We start from the raw sequence: 19,223 nt of genomic DNA, 5'->3' as shown, positions 1-19,223 counted from the left end.
ACTAAACTAAAAACTAAGCAGTGAAAGTGCTAGTGTAAAGTGTAGTTCCCTGAAAGTGGCATCACGGGTGGTTTGGGTATTAAAGAGGAGTTTTAGTGTATTGGCTTTCATCAGTCATAGGGAATGGATATGGTGAATGTACAGTTTTTTACCCAGGATAGTGGAATTAAGAACCTGAGAGCATAGGCCTAAGGTGAGAGGGGAAAGAATTAATAAGAATTTCTTCACACAAAGGGTGGTAGTTATGGAAAATGAACTGCCAGAGGAGATCGTTGAGGCACGTACAATAATAGCATTTAAAAGACATTTGGGCAGGCACATGGACAGGAAAGGTTTAGTGGGATATGGGCCATACCTAAGGAAATGGGACTAGCTTAGGTGAGGCACCTTGGTCGGCATGGACGAGTTTGATCAATGGGGCTGTTTCCATGATAACTCTTTACGACCGAGCACACACTTTATGCAGGTATGCCAAATAAGACAATCCACTGTTCATTGTTACCAATGGAGTGTGTCGATGTTGAAAGGCTTCAAGAATACTGTACGAGCATCTCTGAAACTTGTTCTGTCACCACCTAATCGTTTGCCCTCAGTCAGCGATCCATAAAACAGCTGCATTCTGACATCAGACCCTCTTGTGACATGTCCTGCTCCTCTGATCAGTGATTCCTTCAGTAACGTGTACATGTTTTTAGTTTCAGAGATATAGAGTGGAATAGGCCCATTGAGTCCGTGCTGAACAGCAATCACCAGTACACTAGTTCTATCCTACACACTAGGGACAATTAACCTACAAACCCACACGTCTTTGGGATGTGGGAGGAAACCAGAGCATCCAGAGGAAACACACGCAGTCACAGCAAGAACGTGCAAACTCCATATAGACAGCACCCGTAGTCAGGATCAAACCCGGGTCTCTGGCATTGGGAGGCAGCAGCTGTACTACTGCGCCAATGTGCCACCCATGGTGAGGAGGTTTATTTGGGACAGAATGTGTCTATCTGGATTTATGTCTGAAGAGTGATTGGTTACATGGTGATATTGATCTAATAAGATGGGCAGAGCAATGCCAGGTGGAAGTGAGACCATATACATCAAAGGTCTAATAAGGGTAGAACAAGAGGAAAGGTTATGGAGGTTAGGCCAGTGGTCTGCTCTTCCTGTGGGAGTTTGGGAACATTTCTGGTGTGTCTGACTACACCTGCAGGAGGCTGTGTCCAGCTGCAGCTTCCCACTGTGTAGTGCCGTGGAGAATTTGATTTACGGAGAACTTTGTTGACTGAATTTAGCAATTAGTCACACTGCAGGTAGAGAAAGGAAGGAGGTGGATGACCAGGAGGAGCAGTAAGTGCAGGCAGGTCGTGCAGGAGTGAGTGCCCTGTGGTCATTCCCCTTGCAGACAGAGTAGGTCTCTCAGAGGAAAGTTGCAGCAGTAGCCAAGGTGTGGCACCACAGTTGGCTGTGATGCACAGCAGGGCAAGGAAACATCTCAGTGAGCTGTGGTGTGGGGAAGAGATGGACTTCCCCTTGGCTCAGAGCGAGATCCCAGGATGGTTTGTTGCCTCTCACGTGTCAAGGACAGGGATGTCTTGGATTGGATCCGGGACATTGTGAAAGGGGAGAGAAAACAGCTGAGATTGTTGTACACAATGGTACTGACAACCTAGGCAGAACGAGAGGTGAGATCCGACAGGGTGAACTTAGAGAGTTTGGTAGAAGTTTACAAAGCAGAACTTCCAGAGTGTAATCTCAAAATTCCTCTCAGTGCCATATGCCAATGATGGTAACAATAGAATAGATGAACGCATGGCTGAAGAACTGGTGCAGAAGGCAGGCCTTTAGCTGATGAGATCACTGGGATAACTTCTGGGCAGGTGTGACCTTTACAAGAGGGACAGGGTGCATCAAAACTGGAAAAGGACTAACATCCTCTCAGGGAGGTTTGAGGAATGGGTAGTAACGGCTTTTGATACCTTCATTAATCAGGGTGTTGAGTAAAGAAGTTGCAATATTGTGTTACAGTTGCACAAGACTTTGAGGCTGCATTTGGAGTATTGTGTTCAGTTTTGGTCACTCTGCAATAGGAAGGATGTCATTAAGCTGTAAAGAGCACAGAGAAGCTAGAAGAGGATGTTGCCAGGACTTGTGAGCCTGTGCTACAGAGAGAGGTTGTGTAGGTGAGAACGTTATTCTTTGGAGTGCAGGAAGATGAGCAATGATCTTATAAAGGAGTATAGGGTCTTGAGGGGAATAGATAGGGTATTTTACCGAACGTGGGGGAATCAAGAACAAGAAGACTTAGGTTAAAGGTGAGTGGGGCAAGATTTGATTGGAACCTGAGGGTCAATTTCTTCACACAGAAGGTGGTGGCAACATAGATTACAGCCACCTGCTCCACGACCCTTGCCTCCTTTAACAACCTGGGATTATCCCTTCCAGTGCAAGTGACTTGTTAGTGTTACCTCCTCCTCCTCCTCATCAGTTACCCCCACCCCCTCTCCCAGATCTGCATCACTCCGCTTCTGGCAGCTCCCATTTCCTGATAACGGGTGATACAATGCCCTCAGCCATGTTCCAGCTGTGCCTCTACCTTGATGCAGATCACTCCGTTATACCCTGATCTCCTCACTCCGCTCATCCCATTTACAGGCCTTTGGAAGGCTCTGTTCCTAGGGACTAAGTAGTGGGGGGGAGGGGTTAACAAATTGTGAATATGAAGATGAGGTAAAAGGGAATACAGGAGATATTGCAAAAGACTCTCGGAAGAATGGGAACAGAAGTTCTAGAGGGGAAAAGAAATTAAGGGCAGGGCCAATTGTGAACGATGTGAGAGGGGAGGTAAATACAGAAGTTAAAGTGTTGTACTTAAATGCGCGTAGTATAAAAAATAAAGTGGATGAGCTTGAGGCTCAGTTAGTCATGGGCAAGTATGATGTTGTAGGGATCACTGAGACATGGCTACAAGAGGACCAGGGCTGGGAACTGAATATTCAGGGGTATACAACGTATAGAAAAGACAGACAGGTGGGCAGAGGGGGTGGGGTTGCTCTGATGGTAAGGAATGATATTCATTCCCTTGCAAGGGGTGACATAGAATCAGGAGATGTTGAATCAGTATGGATAGAAATGAGAAATTGTAAGGGTAAAAAGACCCTAATGGGAGTTATCTATAGGCCCCCAAACAGTAGCCTCGACATAGGGTGCAAGTTGAATCAGGAGATAAAATTGGCGTGTCAAAAATGTAATGCTACAGTGGTTATGGGAGATTTCAACATGCAGGTAGACTGGGAAAATCAGGTTGGAAATGGACCCCAGGAAAGAGAGTTTGTAGAGTGCCTTCGAGATGGATTCTTAGAACAGCTTGTACTGGAGCCTACCAGGGAGAAGGCAATTCTGGATTTAGTGTTGTGTAATGATCCTGATCTGATAAGGGGACTAGAGGTAAAAGAACCATTAGGATGCAGTGATCACAACATGATAAGTTTTACTCTGCAAATGGAAAGGCAGAAGGGAAAATCGGAAGTGTCGGTATTACAGTATAGCAAAGGGGATTACAGAGGCATGAGGCAGGAGCTGGCCAAAATTGATTGGAATGAGGCCCGAGCAGGGAAGACGGTAGAACAGCAATGGCAGGTATTCCTGGGAATAATGCAGAGGTTGCAGGATCAATTTATTCCAAAGAGGTGGAAAGACTCTAAGGGGAGTAAGAGACACCTGTGGCTGACAAGGGAAGTCAGGGACAGCATAAAAATTAAGGAGAGGAAGTATAACATAGCAAAGAAGAGTGGGAAGACAGAGGATTGGGACTCTTTTAAAGAGCAACAAAAGTTAACTAAAAAGGCAATACGGGGAGAAAAGATGAGGTACGAGGGTAAACTAGCCAATAATATAAAGGAGGATAGCAAAAGTTTTTTTAGGTACGTGAAGAGGAAAAAAATAGTCAAGGCAAATGTGGGTCGCTTGAAGACAGAAGCAGGGGAATTTATTATGGGGAACAAAGAAATGGCAGACGAGTTAAACCGTTACTTTGGATCTGTCTTCACTGAGGAAGATACACACAATCTCCCAAATGTTCTAGGGGCCGGAGAACCTAGGGTGATGGAGGAACTGAAGGAAATCCACATTAGGCAGGAAATGGTGTTGGGTAGACTGATGGGACTGAAGGCTGATAAATCCCCAGGGCCTGATGGTCTGCATCCCAGAGTACTTAAGGAGGTGGCTCTAGAAATAGTGGAAGCATTGGAGATCATTTTTCAATGTTCTATAGATTCAGGATCAGTTCCTGTGGATTGGAGGATAGCAAATGTTATCCCACTTTTTAAGAAAGGAGGGAGAGAGAAAACGGGTAATTATAGACCAGTTAGTCTGACATCAGTGGTGGGGAAGATGCTGGAGTCAATTATAAAAGACGAAATTGCTGAGCATTTGGATAGCAGTAACAGGATCATTCCGAGTCAGCATGGATTTACGAAGGGGAAATCATGCTTGACAAATCTACTGGAATTTTTTGAGGATGTAACTAGGAAAATTGACAAGGGAGAGTCAGTGGATGTGGTGTACCTCGACTTTCAGAAAGCCTTCGACAAGGTCCCACATAGGAGATTAGTGGGCAAAATTAGGGCACATGGTATTGGGGGTAGGGTACTGACATGGATAGAAAATTGGTTGACAGACAGAAAGCAAAGAGTGGGGATAAATGGGTCCCTTTCGGAATGGCAGGCAGTGACCAGTGGGGTACCGCAAGGTTCGGTGCTGGGACCCCAGCTATTCACGATATACATTAATGACTTAGACGAAGGGATTAAAAGTACCATTAGCAAATTTGCAGATGATACTAAGTTGGGGGGTAGTGTGAATTGTGAGGAAGATGCAATAAGGCTGCAGGGTGACTTGGACAGGTTGTGTGAGTGGGCGGATACATGGCAGATGCAGTTTAATGTAGATAAGTGTGAGGTTATTCACTTTGGAAGTAAGAATAGAAAGGCAGATTATTATCTGAATGGTGTCAAGTTAGGAGGAGGGGGAGTTCAACGAGATCTGGGTGTCCTAGTGCATCAGTCAATGAAAGGAAGCATGCAGGTTCAGCAGGCAGTGAAGAAAGCCAATGGAATGTTGGCCTTCGTAACAAGAGGAGTTGAGTATAGGAGCAAAGAGGTCCTTCTACAGTTGTACCGGGCCCTGGTGAGACCGCACCTGGAGTACTGTGTGCAGTTTTGGTCTCCAAATTTGAGGAAGGATATTCTTGCTATGGAGGGCGTGCAGCGTAGGTTCACTAGGTTAATTCCCGGAATGGCGGGACTGTCGTATGTTGAAAGGCTGGAGCGATTGGGCTTGTATACACTGGAATTTAGAAGGATGAGGGGGGATCTTATTGAAACATATAAGATAATTAGGGGATTGGACACATTAGAGGCAGATAACATGTTCCCAATGTTGGGGGAGTCCAGAACAAGGGGCCACAGTTTGAGAATAAGGGGTAGGCCATTTAGAACGGAGATGAGGAAGAACTTTTTCAGTCAGAGGGTGGTGAAGGTGTGGAATTCTCTGCCTCAGAAGGCAGTGGAGGCCAGTTCGTTAGATGCTTTCAAGAGAGAGCTGGATAGAGCTCTTAAGGATAGCGGAGTGAGGGGGTATGGGGAGAAGGCAGGAACGGGGTACTGATTGAGAGTGATCAGCCATGATCGCATTGAATGGCGGTGCTGGCTCGAAGGGCTGAGTGGCCTACTCCTGCACCTATTGTCTATTGTCTATTGTCTATTGTTCCACTTTCCCTTGAAAAGCCTCTCTCCTTTTGTACTCACTGCCTCTCCCATCTCACCACATTCAGGTGGGTTTCCATTGAAGTCTCACCTTCCTCATGCTCACTCCTTCCTTCACTCCCTCCTGGGTGATCCAGGGAGCACCAGAGTTCCTTTACTTTTCCCTGGTGTGGGAATACTCCTCGTCTGTACATAAAACATCTCCCATTCTTCAGTGACAGTGCCAGCTGCCACAACATCAACACTGGTGATACATGAGGACTGGGGAGAGCGGTCCATATCGCTATCTACTAACACAAAGCACATTATCTATGCTTGCGTAAGGAAACACGAGTTGAAAAGTATTCTGTCCATTTATTTTTTTCTCCAAATAAAATTTGGCAATCTCTAATTTTCTTTGGTATCCCAGATCTTTAAAACTTGTGATTTTTTGTCCACTGAAGAAATGGCAGGCGGGTTGGTGCAGTGTATTTCCTGCAGGTTATGGGCGGTCAAGGATGCCTATGGAGCTTCTGGAGACTACACCTGCAGGAATTGTGTCCAGGTGCAGCTCCTGAGTGAACGTGTTGGGGAACTGGAGAAGCAGCTGGATGACTTTAGGGCCATCCTGGAAAATGAGAGTTTCCTGGACAAGTGAGGTTGTTACGCCAGTGATTCAGGAGGAGAGCAGGTGGGTGACTGGGAGAAAAGGGAGTAAACGTGGAGAGCAGGCGACCCCGGTGGCTGTGCCGAATGAAAACAGGTATGCCCCCTTAGGAGTTGTCGGAGCAGAAGACGCTTCCAGTCCAAGCGGTGAACAGGTCGGTGGCTCCAATCCTGGCAAGGAGACTCGACTGGGGAGACCGACGTCAGGCAGAGCCATAGTAGTGGGTGACTCCATTGTCCGAAGTGTGGGCAGGAGATTCTGTAGCGGCAGGCGGGACTTCAGGATGGTCTGTTACCTCCCTGGTGCCAGGGTTAAAGATGTCACAGACCGACTTCAGAACATCCTCAAGAGGAAGGGTGAACAGCCAGAAGTGGTTGTGCACGTGGGCATGAACGACGTCGGGAAGAAGAGGAAGTTCTGCAAAGTGAATTCCAGCCCAAGCGAGTTTGTGCATGGCCTCAAGGACATCCCCTCTCTTCAGTCTATAGTAGTTGGCATCCGTCCATCGGCGAGAGGCGACGGTGAAGCTTTGATGCTGTCTTGTTTGGAGAAGGGAATGTTTAATCAATAGTCTATAATACCATTTTCCTCTGCCCCCCATCTCCTGTTTTCCATCCTTGCCTTTTCTGTCCACCATATCTTTGAATATTAAGAGGTCTGTTCTGCCGAGAATGAGCCATGTGATCAGCAGCACATCATAATCACACATGGCTCTTTGTACCTGCAGCTCACCAATCTTACTCATCACATTCTGTGTATATTGTGGACACCAGATTGTGTCTCTCAATTTGCTCCTATCCAACAATTCCTTCTCTGTCATCATCCAACACTCACACCCTCTGTTCCCCTTATTTATTTTTGCTGTTATTGTCTGGTATGCCCATACCCTGCTGATCTTGATTCAACTGTCATGACTTGGGCATTGTCCCAATCCTATTAACTTGTGACCCGTCCATCTCATGCAGGTTTCATCTGCCTCTGAATCTGAATGTACCTGCATGCATCATGGATGTTACCAGTCTACCACCTTCTCTTCATATTCTGTTCTCCCTGAAGCCTGGCCGTGCCAGCAGCCCAGAGATTGCCACCTGTCCACCTCTGGCAACATTGACAGACTTCCATTGCTGCCTTCTCCACATTGGTACCAATGTGTATCGCTTGTTCTGGGTCCCACTTTCCTCTGCACCCTCTCACTCATATCCTGAGAAGCAGAGAAACATCCACCTGGAGAGAAGCAACCAATCCCACAGTCACTTTGACCCATCCACCTGTCTCTTCCACCCCTCCCTTTGTTCACTCACCCCTCTGTCCTTTTGCCAAACCCTCCCATTGCCTGCCCACTCTCTGCCTGACAATGACCCCAATGATCTATCTTTTTTTTAAACTTTTTCATCCATTCTGTTTCAGTGATGGGTTTTCTTTGTTCTTTCTCCAGGTGAATCACTGGACCGGCAAAGGATGTAAATTTGAGTGGTGGACCATCCATGGCTGGTGGTAAGTCTCGTTACTCAGATGGGTTCTAGTGAGAGATGGGAGTTGTCAGGGAGAGCTGACAGGGGGGTCTCCAGTGGTAGTGTCGGGCTGTGGTGCTGGGCTGTGGTCTCCACTGAGCCCAGGCACTGGGCACCAGCGCCAGAACAACAGCTGGTTCTGCAGCTGCACGGCTGCATTCTGAGCAAAGGTCTTCAGCTCCACCTCAAATGGCCGCCCCTGAATCTGACACAACCCTGTCAGTCCCCCGCACAATTTAGACAATTCATGAAGATCACCTCTCATTCCAAAATCTCCAGTGAGCTTCGGCCCAACCTGCTCAATCTCTCATACAGCACCCCATCCCAGGACTCAACCTTTCACCATTCACCCAACTGCTCCAGAACAAGGGGCCACAGTTTAAGAATAAGGGGTAGGCCATTTAGAACGGAGATGAGGAAGAACTTTTTCAGTCAGAGAGTGGTGAAGGTGTGGAATTCTCTGCCTCAGAAGGCAGTGGAGGCCAGTTCGTTGGATGCTTTCAAGAGAGAGCTGGATAGAGCTCTTAAGGATAGCGGAGTGAGGGGGTATGGGGAGAAGGCAGGAACGGGGTACTGATTGAGAGTGATCAGCCATGATCGCATTGAATGGCGGTGCTGGCTCGAAGGGCTGAATGGCCTCCTCCTGCACCTATTGTCTATTGTCTATTGCTTCCATGGCAGCTATACCTCTCTTTAAATAAAGAGACCAAGAATCTGTTGTGATGTCACTAAAGGTCTGCAGAGACAAAGCCAGACCTCTGTTGGAATAATATATTCAAGACGTGAGTGACAATTCACTTCTTTGTTCACAATAACGGTGTCAAGCCAGAGACTGCTCTGCTGACTCAGAGCATGCGACCTTTTAATATCATATTTAATAGCAAGAAATGTGGAGTGGGTCACGTATATTTGTTAACATGGTTAACTATTGTGATCCAGAATTCTCCTCTTTCCCTTATCAGCCTTAACATTAAAGATCAAAAGTACAAGGTCAGACATGTTCAACCTATGAGACACTTCACTAAAATAAAGTTCTATTTCCACGGTACGAAGTGCTCATAACAAGACAGAGAGCAGTTCAGTTCTTCCCACAATTCCCACACCTCCTCACTATTACACTTCACACCCGGCAAACCCGGGACGGGGTATATTTGCTGTCATTGCTCCAAGCTGCAGTGTGGGAGCACCGATTCTGCAACGCTGGAGTTACCACGGAGCCCCTGGTCTCTGGCACTGAGACAGAACAGGAAGTGTTGTCCCTGTGAAGAAGTTGTCAGCAAAGTGCAGGAACTCTTCAGCTTGGAGGTAGTAACTCATCCCATCCATTTATCTTCCAGGCCCCCCAAGGGTTGCAATGTGAATATGGATCCGTATAACTACAACAAAATAAAGGTCAGTAGTACTTACGGTTCAAGACCATCGTGGGTTTTGGGTCTGGGGTGACACGCTGGCACACAGGCCTTTGGTCAATTTCTCTAGAGGGTGGGTGGGCTTTTCAAATCACACAGCAGCAGGAAGTGTCCTCAGGTCTGTTCTCTGGGCATTTTACATTGGCCTCAGCTGCAGTATTTGAGATTGTGTACATTAACACACAAACCCATTGAAAACCTTCAGTTTGTAACCCACTCCTAGTATCTGTTATTCAACATGTAAATTACTTCCTACAGACAATGAATGACTTCCCACTCTGTAACTCTGGTATCTGTTATTTCCACACATAAACTATCTGAACTCCTGCCATAGATCCAAGCATGTTACTCCCCCACAGATATCTGATATTAGAATCATGCAGCATGCACAGAGACCTGTCAGCTTATCCATGCCAATCAAGATGTCTACCAAAGCTAGTGAGCTTTGCCTGTTTGGCTCATATCTCTCTAAACCCTTCCTATGCATAAACCTGTACAAATGTCTTTTAAACGTTATAATTCTACCCATCCCTACCAATTTCTGTGGCAGCTTCTTCCTTATACCCAGCACCCTATGTGGGAATAAGTCTCTCCCCTCTCACATTAAAGCTGCGCCCTCTAGTTTTAGACTCCCCTATGCTGGAGTATAGGCTGTGACCATGCGCCTTCTCTATGCTTCCCATGATTTCATAAACCTCCATAAGATCACCCCTCGGCCTCCTTCACTCCAGGGAAAACAGTCCCAGTCTGTTCAGTCTGATCAATCTGAAGAAGGTTCCCAACCCAAAAGGTCTCCTGTCTATTCCCTCTGCAGATGCTGCCTGAATCCAGCATCTTACTCCAGCATTGTTTTTGCTAAAGATTCCGGCGCCTGCAGTTTCTTGTGTCCCCAGCTGATCCAATGTCACCTAATAACTCAAGCCTTCCAATCTTGTAGTATTTCACCTGTGAATATTAGGTGTAGCGGGACAGGAGGCATCTCTGGAGAGAAGGACTGGGTGACATTTCAGGTCGAGACCCTTCAGTCTGAAGAAGTCTTATCCGAAATGTTATCCATTCCTTTTCTCCAGAGATGTTGCCTGTCCCACTGAGTTACTCCAGCATTTTGTGTCTACATTCGATTTAAACCAGCATCTGCAGTTCTTTCCTACACAATATTAGGTTTAGGTTCGGCTTAAGTTTATTGTTGTCACATGTTCCGAGATACAGTGAAAAGCTTTCTTTTGCATGCTTTCCAATCAGATCAGAAAATACTATACATAAATACAATCAAGCCAAACTCGAATGCAATAGATAGAACAAAGGGGAAGATACAGAGTGCTGGAGTAACTGAGAATATGTTTCTCAGCTTTGTAGTGCATTAGTTCCAGAAACAAAGTCCAATGTCTGCAATGCAGTAGAGGTGAATTGGTTTAGTACCCTAGTTAATGGAAGGACCGTTCAGAAGCTTGATAACAGAGGGGAAGAAGCTGTTCTGGAGTCTAGTGTTGCACGCTTTCAAGCTTCTGTACCTTCTGCTGGAAGGGAACAGGGAGAAGGATGACCAGGGTCTGACAAGTCAGTGATTGTGTTGGTTGGGTCACTGGTTGGGTCTAAGTCTGGTCTGTGTTAAACAAAGAAACAAAGTGCTGGAGTAACTCAGTGGGTCTGGCAACATCTCTGAGGAATGTGGATTGGAGACGTTTCAAGTCAGGATACTTCTTCAGACTGATTGTAAGGGGTGGGGGGAAAGAAAGCTGGAGAGAGGAGGGGGATTACAAATTGTGAAGCCATAGGAAGAGATGTAAGAGGAGGGGGAAGGGAGAAATAGGCGTGAGCCAGGTAAGGCGGGGGGGGGGGGGGGTTGTTAGAGGTCACCTAAAATTGGAGAATTCAATGTTCATACTCTTGGGTTGTAAGCTTGGTAAATGTTAAAAACCCCATCTCTCGTGTGTGTAGGATAGTGTTAATGTGCGGGGGTCGCTGGTTGGCGAGGACTTGGGCCAAAGGGGCCGTTTCCGCGCTGAATGTTAATCTGAATCCTATGTTTAAAAAGCTTTGAGTCAAATGCTTAAATAGGACTTGGCAGAGAGGGATACTGTCTTAATGTGGGCAAATGGGATTAGTGTAGTTGGGTAAATTGCATGAACCCAGTATGCCAAAGAGCTCAATTCGATGCTTATAGAGTTGTAGAGTAGTGCAGCACAGAAACGTTTCCTTCAGGTAACCTTGTCTATGCTGATCATGATCCTCATCTGCATGACCCCATTTGACCACATTGGGATCTCATCTCTCTATTCCTTTCCTACCCATGTATCTGGACATTCCTACCCTGGGGAAAGGACTCCAACTATCTATGCTGTCAATGCCCCTCATGATCTTATTATCCTTTATCAACCTCCTTTTCAGGCAACATCCTGGTGAATTTTCTTTTGTCCAACTCCGTGAAGAGTTTGTGCAGGGGGCAGGGATTCGGATTTCAGGATCTTTCGGATCTCTTCCAGAGCAGGGGTGACCTGTATAAAAGGGATGGGTTGCACCTAAACTGGAGGGGGACCAGCATCCTAGCGGGAAGGTTTGCTAATGCTACATGGGAGGCTTTAAACTAGATTGGCAGTGGGGTGGGATCTCGTGCAGGACAGAGGCACAGGAGAGGTTAGAATGGAGGGTGGTGTAGGAAAGGTTGATGGACAGAAGAGGGAAAAACCCGGAGAGTGTGGAAGGAGGGATGGTTTAAACTGCATGTATTTTAATGCAAGGGCTTGATGGGTAAGGCATATGAGCTTAGGACGTGGTTAGGTTCGAACGACTGGGACGTTGTAGCCATGACTGAAACCTGGAAAAGGGAGGGGCAGGACTGGCAGCTCAATGATCCGGGGTACAGAAACTTCAGGAGAGACATGGGTGACGAAAAAAGCAAAGGGGGAGTTGCATTGTTGATTAAGGAGGATGGCACGGCTTGGTTCAGAGGTTAAGTTCAGAGGTAACATTACGGACGGTTCGTCTATTGAAACTATATAGGTGGAGCTGAGGAACAAGAAAGGGATGATCAGGAAAGGGGTGTACTACAAACGTCCAAATAATCAACGGGAATTAGAAGAGCAAATGTGCCAGGAGATTGCAGACAGCTGCAGGTCAAATAAGGTTGTTATTGTAGGGGATTTTAACTTTCCTAATATAGACTGGGAAAATCATAGCATGAAGGGTTCAGATGAGGTTTAAGAAAGCTATGGATCGGGATGGAGAGGGTCCATGTGTTAAAATGCTCAACTGTGGCAAGGCCAACTTTGAGGGTATTAGAGACCCTTCAAGTTGACTGGAGCAGGTTATTTGATGGGGAAAGGAACATCGGCCAAGTGGGATGTTTTTAAAAGTGTACTAAAGAGAGCTCAGGATGTGTACGTCCCCGTTAGAGTGAAAGGCATAGCAGGCAAACAAGGCAGCTTGGCTGATGAGGGAAATTGAGATGTTAGTCAAAAACAAGAAGGATACATGGGACAGGTATAGGCAGCTGGGATCAAGTGCACCCCTGGAGGAGTTTTGGGAACTAAGGAGCAACTAAAAAAAGGAGAACAGAAAGGCTAAAAAGAGGCCAGGAGATAGCTCTGGCGAGTAGCCTCAAGAACAATTCCAAAAGATTTTATAAATAATTAAGGGAGAAAGGGTAACTAGAGAGAGAGTGGGACATCTCAGGAATAAAAACTGTCACCTCTGTGTGGAGCCACAGGAGATGGGCAAGGTCCTCAAATGAGTATTTCTCCTTTGTATTTACTGAGGAGAAAGACAGTAGGGCAGAGGAAATTGGAGCAGTCACTGGAAGTGTCATGAGAGTCATTGTTACCGTCAAGGAAGTACTGAAGGTACTGTCGTGTATGAAGGTAGACAAATCTCCGGGGCCTGATCAGATATATCCGACGACATTCCGGGAAACTAGAGAGGAAATTACGGGAGCCCTGGTTGAAATTTATGAGTCATCCTTAAATACAGGAGAGGTGCCAGATTGGAGGGTGGCAAATGTTGTGCCTCTTTTCAAGAAAGGCTGCAGGGAAAATGCTGGGAACTATAGGCCGGTGAGCTTAACATCTGTAGTTGGTAAGTTGCTGGAGAGTATTCGGAGGGATAGAATATACAGGCATTTGGATGGGCAAGGGCTAATTAGGGATAGTCAGCATGGTTTTGTACGTGGGAGGTCATGTCTCAGAATTCTGTTTGATTTTTTTGAAGACGTGAGCAAAAAGGTTGATGAGGGCAGAGCTGTAGAAGTTGTGTTAATGGACTTCAGTACGGTGTTCGACAAGGTTCCACATGGTAGGCTGCTCTGGAAGATTAGATCTCATGGGATCCAAGGAGAGACAGCTGAAAGGATAGCAAATTAGCTCCATGGAAGGAGGCAGAGGGTGATGGTGGAAGGTGGCTTCTCAGAATGGAGGCCTGTGACGCGTGGTGTGCCTCAGGGTTTGGTGCTGGGCCCATTACTGTTTCCCATCTACATCAATGATTTGGATGAGAACATACAGGGCAAGATTATCAAATTTGCTGATGATACCAAAGTTAGTGGTTTTGCAGATAGTGAAGATGGTTGTGAACAATTGCAGCAGGATCTGGATCGATTGGCAAGGTGGGCGGAGGAGTGGTTGATGGAATTTAATGCAGAGAAGTGTGAGGTGTTGTATTTTGGGACGTCAAACAAGGGTAGAACCTACACAGTAAAATGGTAGGCCTCTGTGTAGTGTTACAGAGCAGAGGGATCGAGGAGTACAGGTGCATGGTTCCTTGAAGGTCACGTCGCAGGTAGATAAGGTAATCAAAAAGGCTTTCGGCACTTTGGCCTTCATCAGTCAGAGTATTGAGTATAGAAGTTGGGAGGTCATGTTACAGTTTTATAAGACGTTGGTGAGACCACATTTAGAATATTGTGTTCAGTTCTGGTCACCATGTTATAGCAAAGATATTGTCAAGCTTGAAAGGGTTTAGAAAAGATTTACAAGGATGTTGCCAGGACTAGAGGGTGTGAGCTATAGGAAGAGGTTGACTAGGCTGGGTCTCTATTCCATGGAGCGTAGGAGGATGAGGGGAGATCTTATAGAGGTAAACAAAATCATGAGAGGAATAGATCGGGTAGATGCACAGAGTCTTTTACCCAGAGTAGGAGAATCAAGGACCAGAGGGCATAGGTTCAAGGTGAAGGGACAAAGATTTAATCGTAATCCGAGTGGTAACCTTTTCACACAGAGGGTGATGAGTGTATGGAACAAGCTACCAGAGGAGGTAGTTGAGGATGGGACTATCCCATTGTTTAAGAAACAGTTGGACAAGTACATGGATAGGACAGGTTTGGAGTATTATGGACCAAGCAAATGGGACTAGGGTAGCTGGGCCACTGCTGGCCGGTATGGACCAACTTGTTTGCAATCCAGCTGCTATTGTGATGTGATGTTCTCTTTCTTGTATTTTCAGTTTTTATTTCACTCTTGTCCTGACACAAACTTAAATTGTTTATTTTCAGGATTTAATGGAAGAGTTGACCGTCGTTTGGCCCGATCTGTCTAGCCATAACGCTCTTTGGTAATGGTTTGTACCTCAGGTGGATAAATCCCCAGGGGTTGACCAAATGTATACTTGCACCTTGTGAAAAGCTCGGGTAGAAATTGTGGAGCCCTTGCACAGATATTACCATCATCTTTAGGCACAGGTGAAGTTCCAGTAGACTGGAGGGTGGCTAATGTACAGTTATTTAAGGGCACCAAGGACAAGCCAGGGCACCACTGGTGAGACCGCATCAGTAGTGGGTACGTAACTGCAGGTGATTCTGAGGGACATCATTTACCAGCAGTTGATAGATAAAGACTGATCAGGGATAATCATAGGAAATCATATCTCACAAAGCAGACAGTTTTTTAAAGAGGTGACCAAGAGGATTGATTGAGGTTAAAGATCGTTGTCTATGTGGACATTAGCTGGGCCATGACAAGGTCATAAGTGATTGGAGCAGAATTAGGCCATTCGGTCATTCCACAATAGTGACCCAGCATCGATCCCTGTGGCACACCACTGGTTTCTGATCTCCAATCTGAATAACAACTCTTTACTATACCCTCTGGCTCTTGCCATCAAACCAATTTTCTCACCAATTGGCTAGTTTGCCGTGGATCCCATGTGATCTAACCTTCCAGCCGAGCTTACAATGCGATACCTTGTCAAAGGCCTTGCTGAATTTAGCAGGCCACACTGCCCTCATCAATCCTCTTCTAACTTCTAAATGTTGTGAGAGTCACTGCTTCCACTGCCTCGAGCAGTGTGTTTCAGATTCCAACTACCCTCTCTTGAAAAAGTTATTTTCAGATCTCTAAATCTTTTCCCACTTCTCCTAAAAGTGAGCCATCTAGTTTCCTACTATCTGCTCTGTCTCTTACTCTCATACCTTTGTGCATGTCCACCGGGTCCCCTTCAGCCTCCTCAACTCCCGGGAAAGCTAACGCTGTCTATCCAGTCGTTCCTCATAATTCAGGTGCCTAATCCTAGATCAGAATTATACAGTTCTCCAGGTGTGGCCTGACCAATAGATAAAGTTGTAACACTGTTCTTATTTAGTGCCTGACAAATGAAGGGAAATATTGTGCACACCTGTGCTGGCAACCTTGTGTACTGCACACCTGCAATCCTTGGGTTTGAACACCAAAGTTTGTCTGTTCAATGGTTTAGGTGGCACAGTGGTACAACTAGTAAAGCTACCACCACACGGCTCCAGTAACCCCTGGTTCAATCCTGATATCTGCTGCTGCCTGTGTTTGTACATTCTCCCTGTTATTCTGTGGGCTTCCCAAGGGTGCTCTGGATTCTTCCCATATTCAAAAGATGTGTGAGTGCTACGTTAATTGGCTGCTATAAATGAAGGGGGAGAATCTATGGGGCAATTGATCATAAAATGGGTGCTTGGTGGTCAGTGCAGACTCAATAAGCCAAATAACTGACTGCTGTGCTGTACCTTCATATCAGTCAAATCTCCAACCCACTGGATCCCCTCCCACGGACACTCTCTCCACCATTCTGCCCCATCACCCACTCTCCCCACCCACTCTGCCCCATCACCCACTCTCCCCCATCACCCACTCTCCCCCATCACCCACTCTCCCCCATCACCCACTCTGCCCCATCACCCACTCTCCCCCATCACCCACTCTCCCCATCCCCATCCCTCCCATGGACACTCTCATCACCCACTCTCCCCATCCCCACCCCTCCTATGGACACTCTCCCCCATCACCCACTCTCCCCACCCCCTTCCCACCCTTCAACGGACACTCGCACCACCCACTCTCTACACCCCTCCCACGGACACTTTCATCACCCACTCTACACCCCTACCACGGACACTCTCCCCCATCACCCACTCTCCCCACCCATGGACACTGTGCCTCATTACCCACTCTCCCCAACCCCACCCCTCCTGTGGACATTCTCCCCCATCACCCCTCCCCTCCCATGGACACTCTCCCTCATCACCCACTCTCCCTGCCCCCACCCCTCCTCTGAACACTCTCCCCCACCACTCACTCTCTCCACCCCCTCCCCACCCACGGACACTCTCCCTCATCACCCACCCTCCCTGCCCCCACCCCTCCTATGGACATTCTCCCCCATCATCGCTCCCCTCCCATGGACATTCTCCTTCATCACCCACTCTCCCCACCCCCACCCCCACCCCCACCATGGACACTCTCCTTCATCACCCACTCTCCCCACCCCCTCCCCTCCCCTCCCCTTCCAACTGGACAAATAATGTTTTGGTTCCTGATCTTCAGACTGGAAAAAATGGTCATCTGTGCATTTTCTCCCTGCAGATACTGTCTGGTCTCCACCAACTTGTTTTTAATTTCCTCTAAACATTTCTATCCAAATGCCTGTCCAAATGTCTTTTAAATCCATCTCTACATGACCTCTGTCAGCTTATTCCATAAATGTAGCACCGTCTGTGTGGAAAAGATTGCCCCTTATGTCCCCTTTAAATCTTTCCCCTCTCACCTTAAACCTATGCCCTCATGTTTTAGACACCCCAACCCTGGGAAAGCAGTCACTTTATTGCCTTCTTCGCTCCAGAAAACAGCCCCAGCCTGTCCAGTCCCTCCATATCATTCAATCCCTCCTGTCCCTGTTACATCCTCATCAATCTCTTCTGTACCCTTTCCAACTTAATGACGGGGTTCCCATAGTTGAAATTATTCCTATATATTTAGTTGGAATAATTCCTGTAGTTGGGTGACTGGAACTCTGCACAATAGTCCAAGTGTGGTCTCACCACCAATATCATTCAAAGACAGTTTCTGTTTCTCCTTCAATCCATCTTTCAGCTCTGCACTCTTGAAAACTCTTCATATTGAAACATTGCTGTTCCTAATCTCTTTCCACAGGCCCCAACAGTGGTATGCACACGGGAAGCCTGCTACTCAGACATTAACAGTGCATCGGTACTTTGAGAAAGGTCTGAACTACTACAGGTGAGGACCTGATGTGTGTATCTCACTGACATACAGCCCCACTACCACCATCCACAGGAGGAGAGAGAGACAAAATGAGGAAGGGTGGCAGAGAGACAAATATATGGAAGAAGATAGACAGAGGCAGGGAGATGGAGAGAGAGAGAGAGAGAGAGAGAGAGAGAGAGAGAGAGAGAGAGAGAGAGAGAGAGAGAGAGAGAGAGAGAGAGAGAGAGAGATGGAAGGAGGGAGAGGAGGAGGACGGACAGAGAGAGAGTCTGAGGGAGAAGTGATGGAGAGAGTAAGAGTGACAGAGGGGGAGACAATGAGAAGGAAAGGGGAGATTGAGGACAGAGCACAAAGAGATGGGAAAAGATGGAGAGTGGAAGGAGAGAGCAACAGTGTATGAGTGGCAGAGAGAGAGTGGGAGATAAAGGATGCAGCGAGGGAGAGAGAGAAGGGGGAGATGCACAGATGCCTGACAAAACAAACAGATGTGGGAAACAGAGGAAGACACAGGAAGATAGATAGATAGTTACAGATAGATGTGTGAAAAGAGGGGAGGAGGACAGATGTGAAGAGATGGAGAGCTATACAGGCAGGGAGAAAGAGATGGATGGGTAGAGGGAGAGGCAGAATATAGATCATATAGACAGAGAGCTACGCAGCATGGAAACAGGGCCTTCAGCACCTCTTCCATGCTAACCAAAGTGTTCACCTCGAGCCAGACCCATTAGGTTGCGTTTGGCCCATACTCCTCTAAACCTTTCCAATCCATGTACCTGTCCGTATAACTTTGAAATATTGTTATTGTACTCGCTCCTCCTACCTCTTCTGGCAGCTCATTTCATACTCCCACCACCCTCAGATCCCTTTTAAATCTTTCCCCTCTCATCGAAAATCTAGTTTTACACTTTCCCGCCCTTGGGAAAAGACTGTGATCATCCACATGATCAAAGTTCCCTGTGTTACACCCTGCATTGTTCCAGGCCTATCAGTACAATGCAGCACAGGAACAGGCCCTTTGGCCCACAATGTCAGTGCTGTTCATGATGCCAAGATAAACTAATCTCCTCCACCTGCACATGATCCACATCCCTCCATTCCCTGCATATCCATGTACTTATTTAAAGGCCTCAAATGCCACTATTGTATCTGCCTCCACCACCACCCTCAGCAGTGTGTTCCAGGCACCCACCACTCTCCTTTAAACTTTGCCCCTCTCACTTTAAAGCTTTGCCCTCTGCTCTTTGAATCTGGTCCTTATAAATTAAACCCTCCATAGCATTATCTGCAGAGGAATCTTGAGGAGCAAGTCCATAGTTCACTGAAAGTGGAAGCACAACATGGATAGGGAGGTAAAGAAGGCAGACAGCTTGCTTACCTTCATCAGTCAGATGTGGGTTTTACAATCAGGTGATCATGTTGCAGCTTTATAAACTATG

General features: G+C 46.8%; 1 protein-coding gene across 1 annotated transcript in view; it reads left to right on the top strand.

The window, feature by feature from the left end:
- The first annotated feature begins 1,550 nt into the window (after window positions 1–1,550).
- LOC144591230 (ribonuclease T2-like) overlaps window positions 1,551–19,223 on the top strand; it is a 28,977-nt gene continuing 11,304 nt past the window's right edge. Inside the window, exons 1-5 of the mRNA XM_078395508.1 lie at window positions 1,551–1,652; window positions 7,841–7,899; window positions 9,254–9,308; window positions 14,811–14,869; window positions 17,713–17,799. Of these exons, the coding sequence (XP_078251634.1) occupies window positions 1,551–1,652; window positions 7,841–7,899; window positions 9,254–9,308; window positions 14,811–14,869; window positions 17,713–17,799 (362 nt within the window). The remainder of the gene's footprint in view (window positions 1,653–7,840; window positions 7,900–9,253; window positions 9,309–14,810; window positions 14,870–17,712; window positions 17,800–19,223) is intronic.

This window comes from Rhinoraja longicauda, unplaced genomic scaffold (genome assembly GCF_053455715.1).
Source record: "Rhinoraja longicauda isolate Sanriku21f unplaced genomic scaffold, sRhiLon1.1 Scf000739, whole genome shotgun sequence".
NCBI lineage: Eukaryota > Metazoa > Chordata > Chondrichthyes > Rajiformes > Arhynchobatidae > Rhinoraja > Rhinoraja longicauda.
The sequence above is the reverse complement of the archived record's forward strand: the minus strand, read 5'-3'. Positions and strand labels throughout refer to the sequence as shown.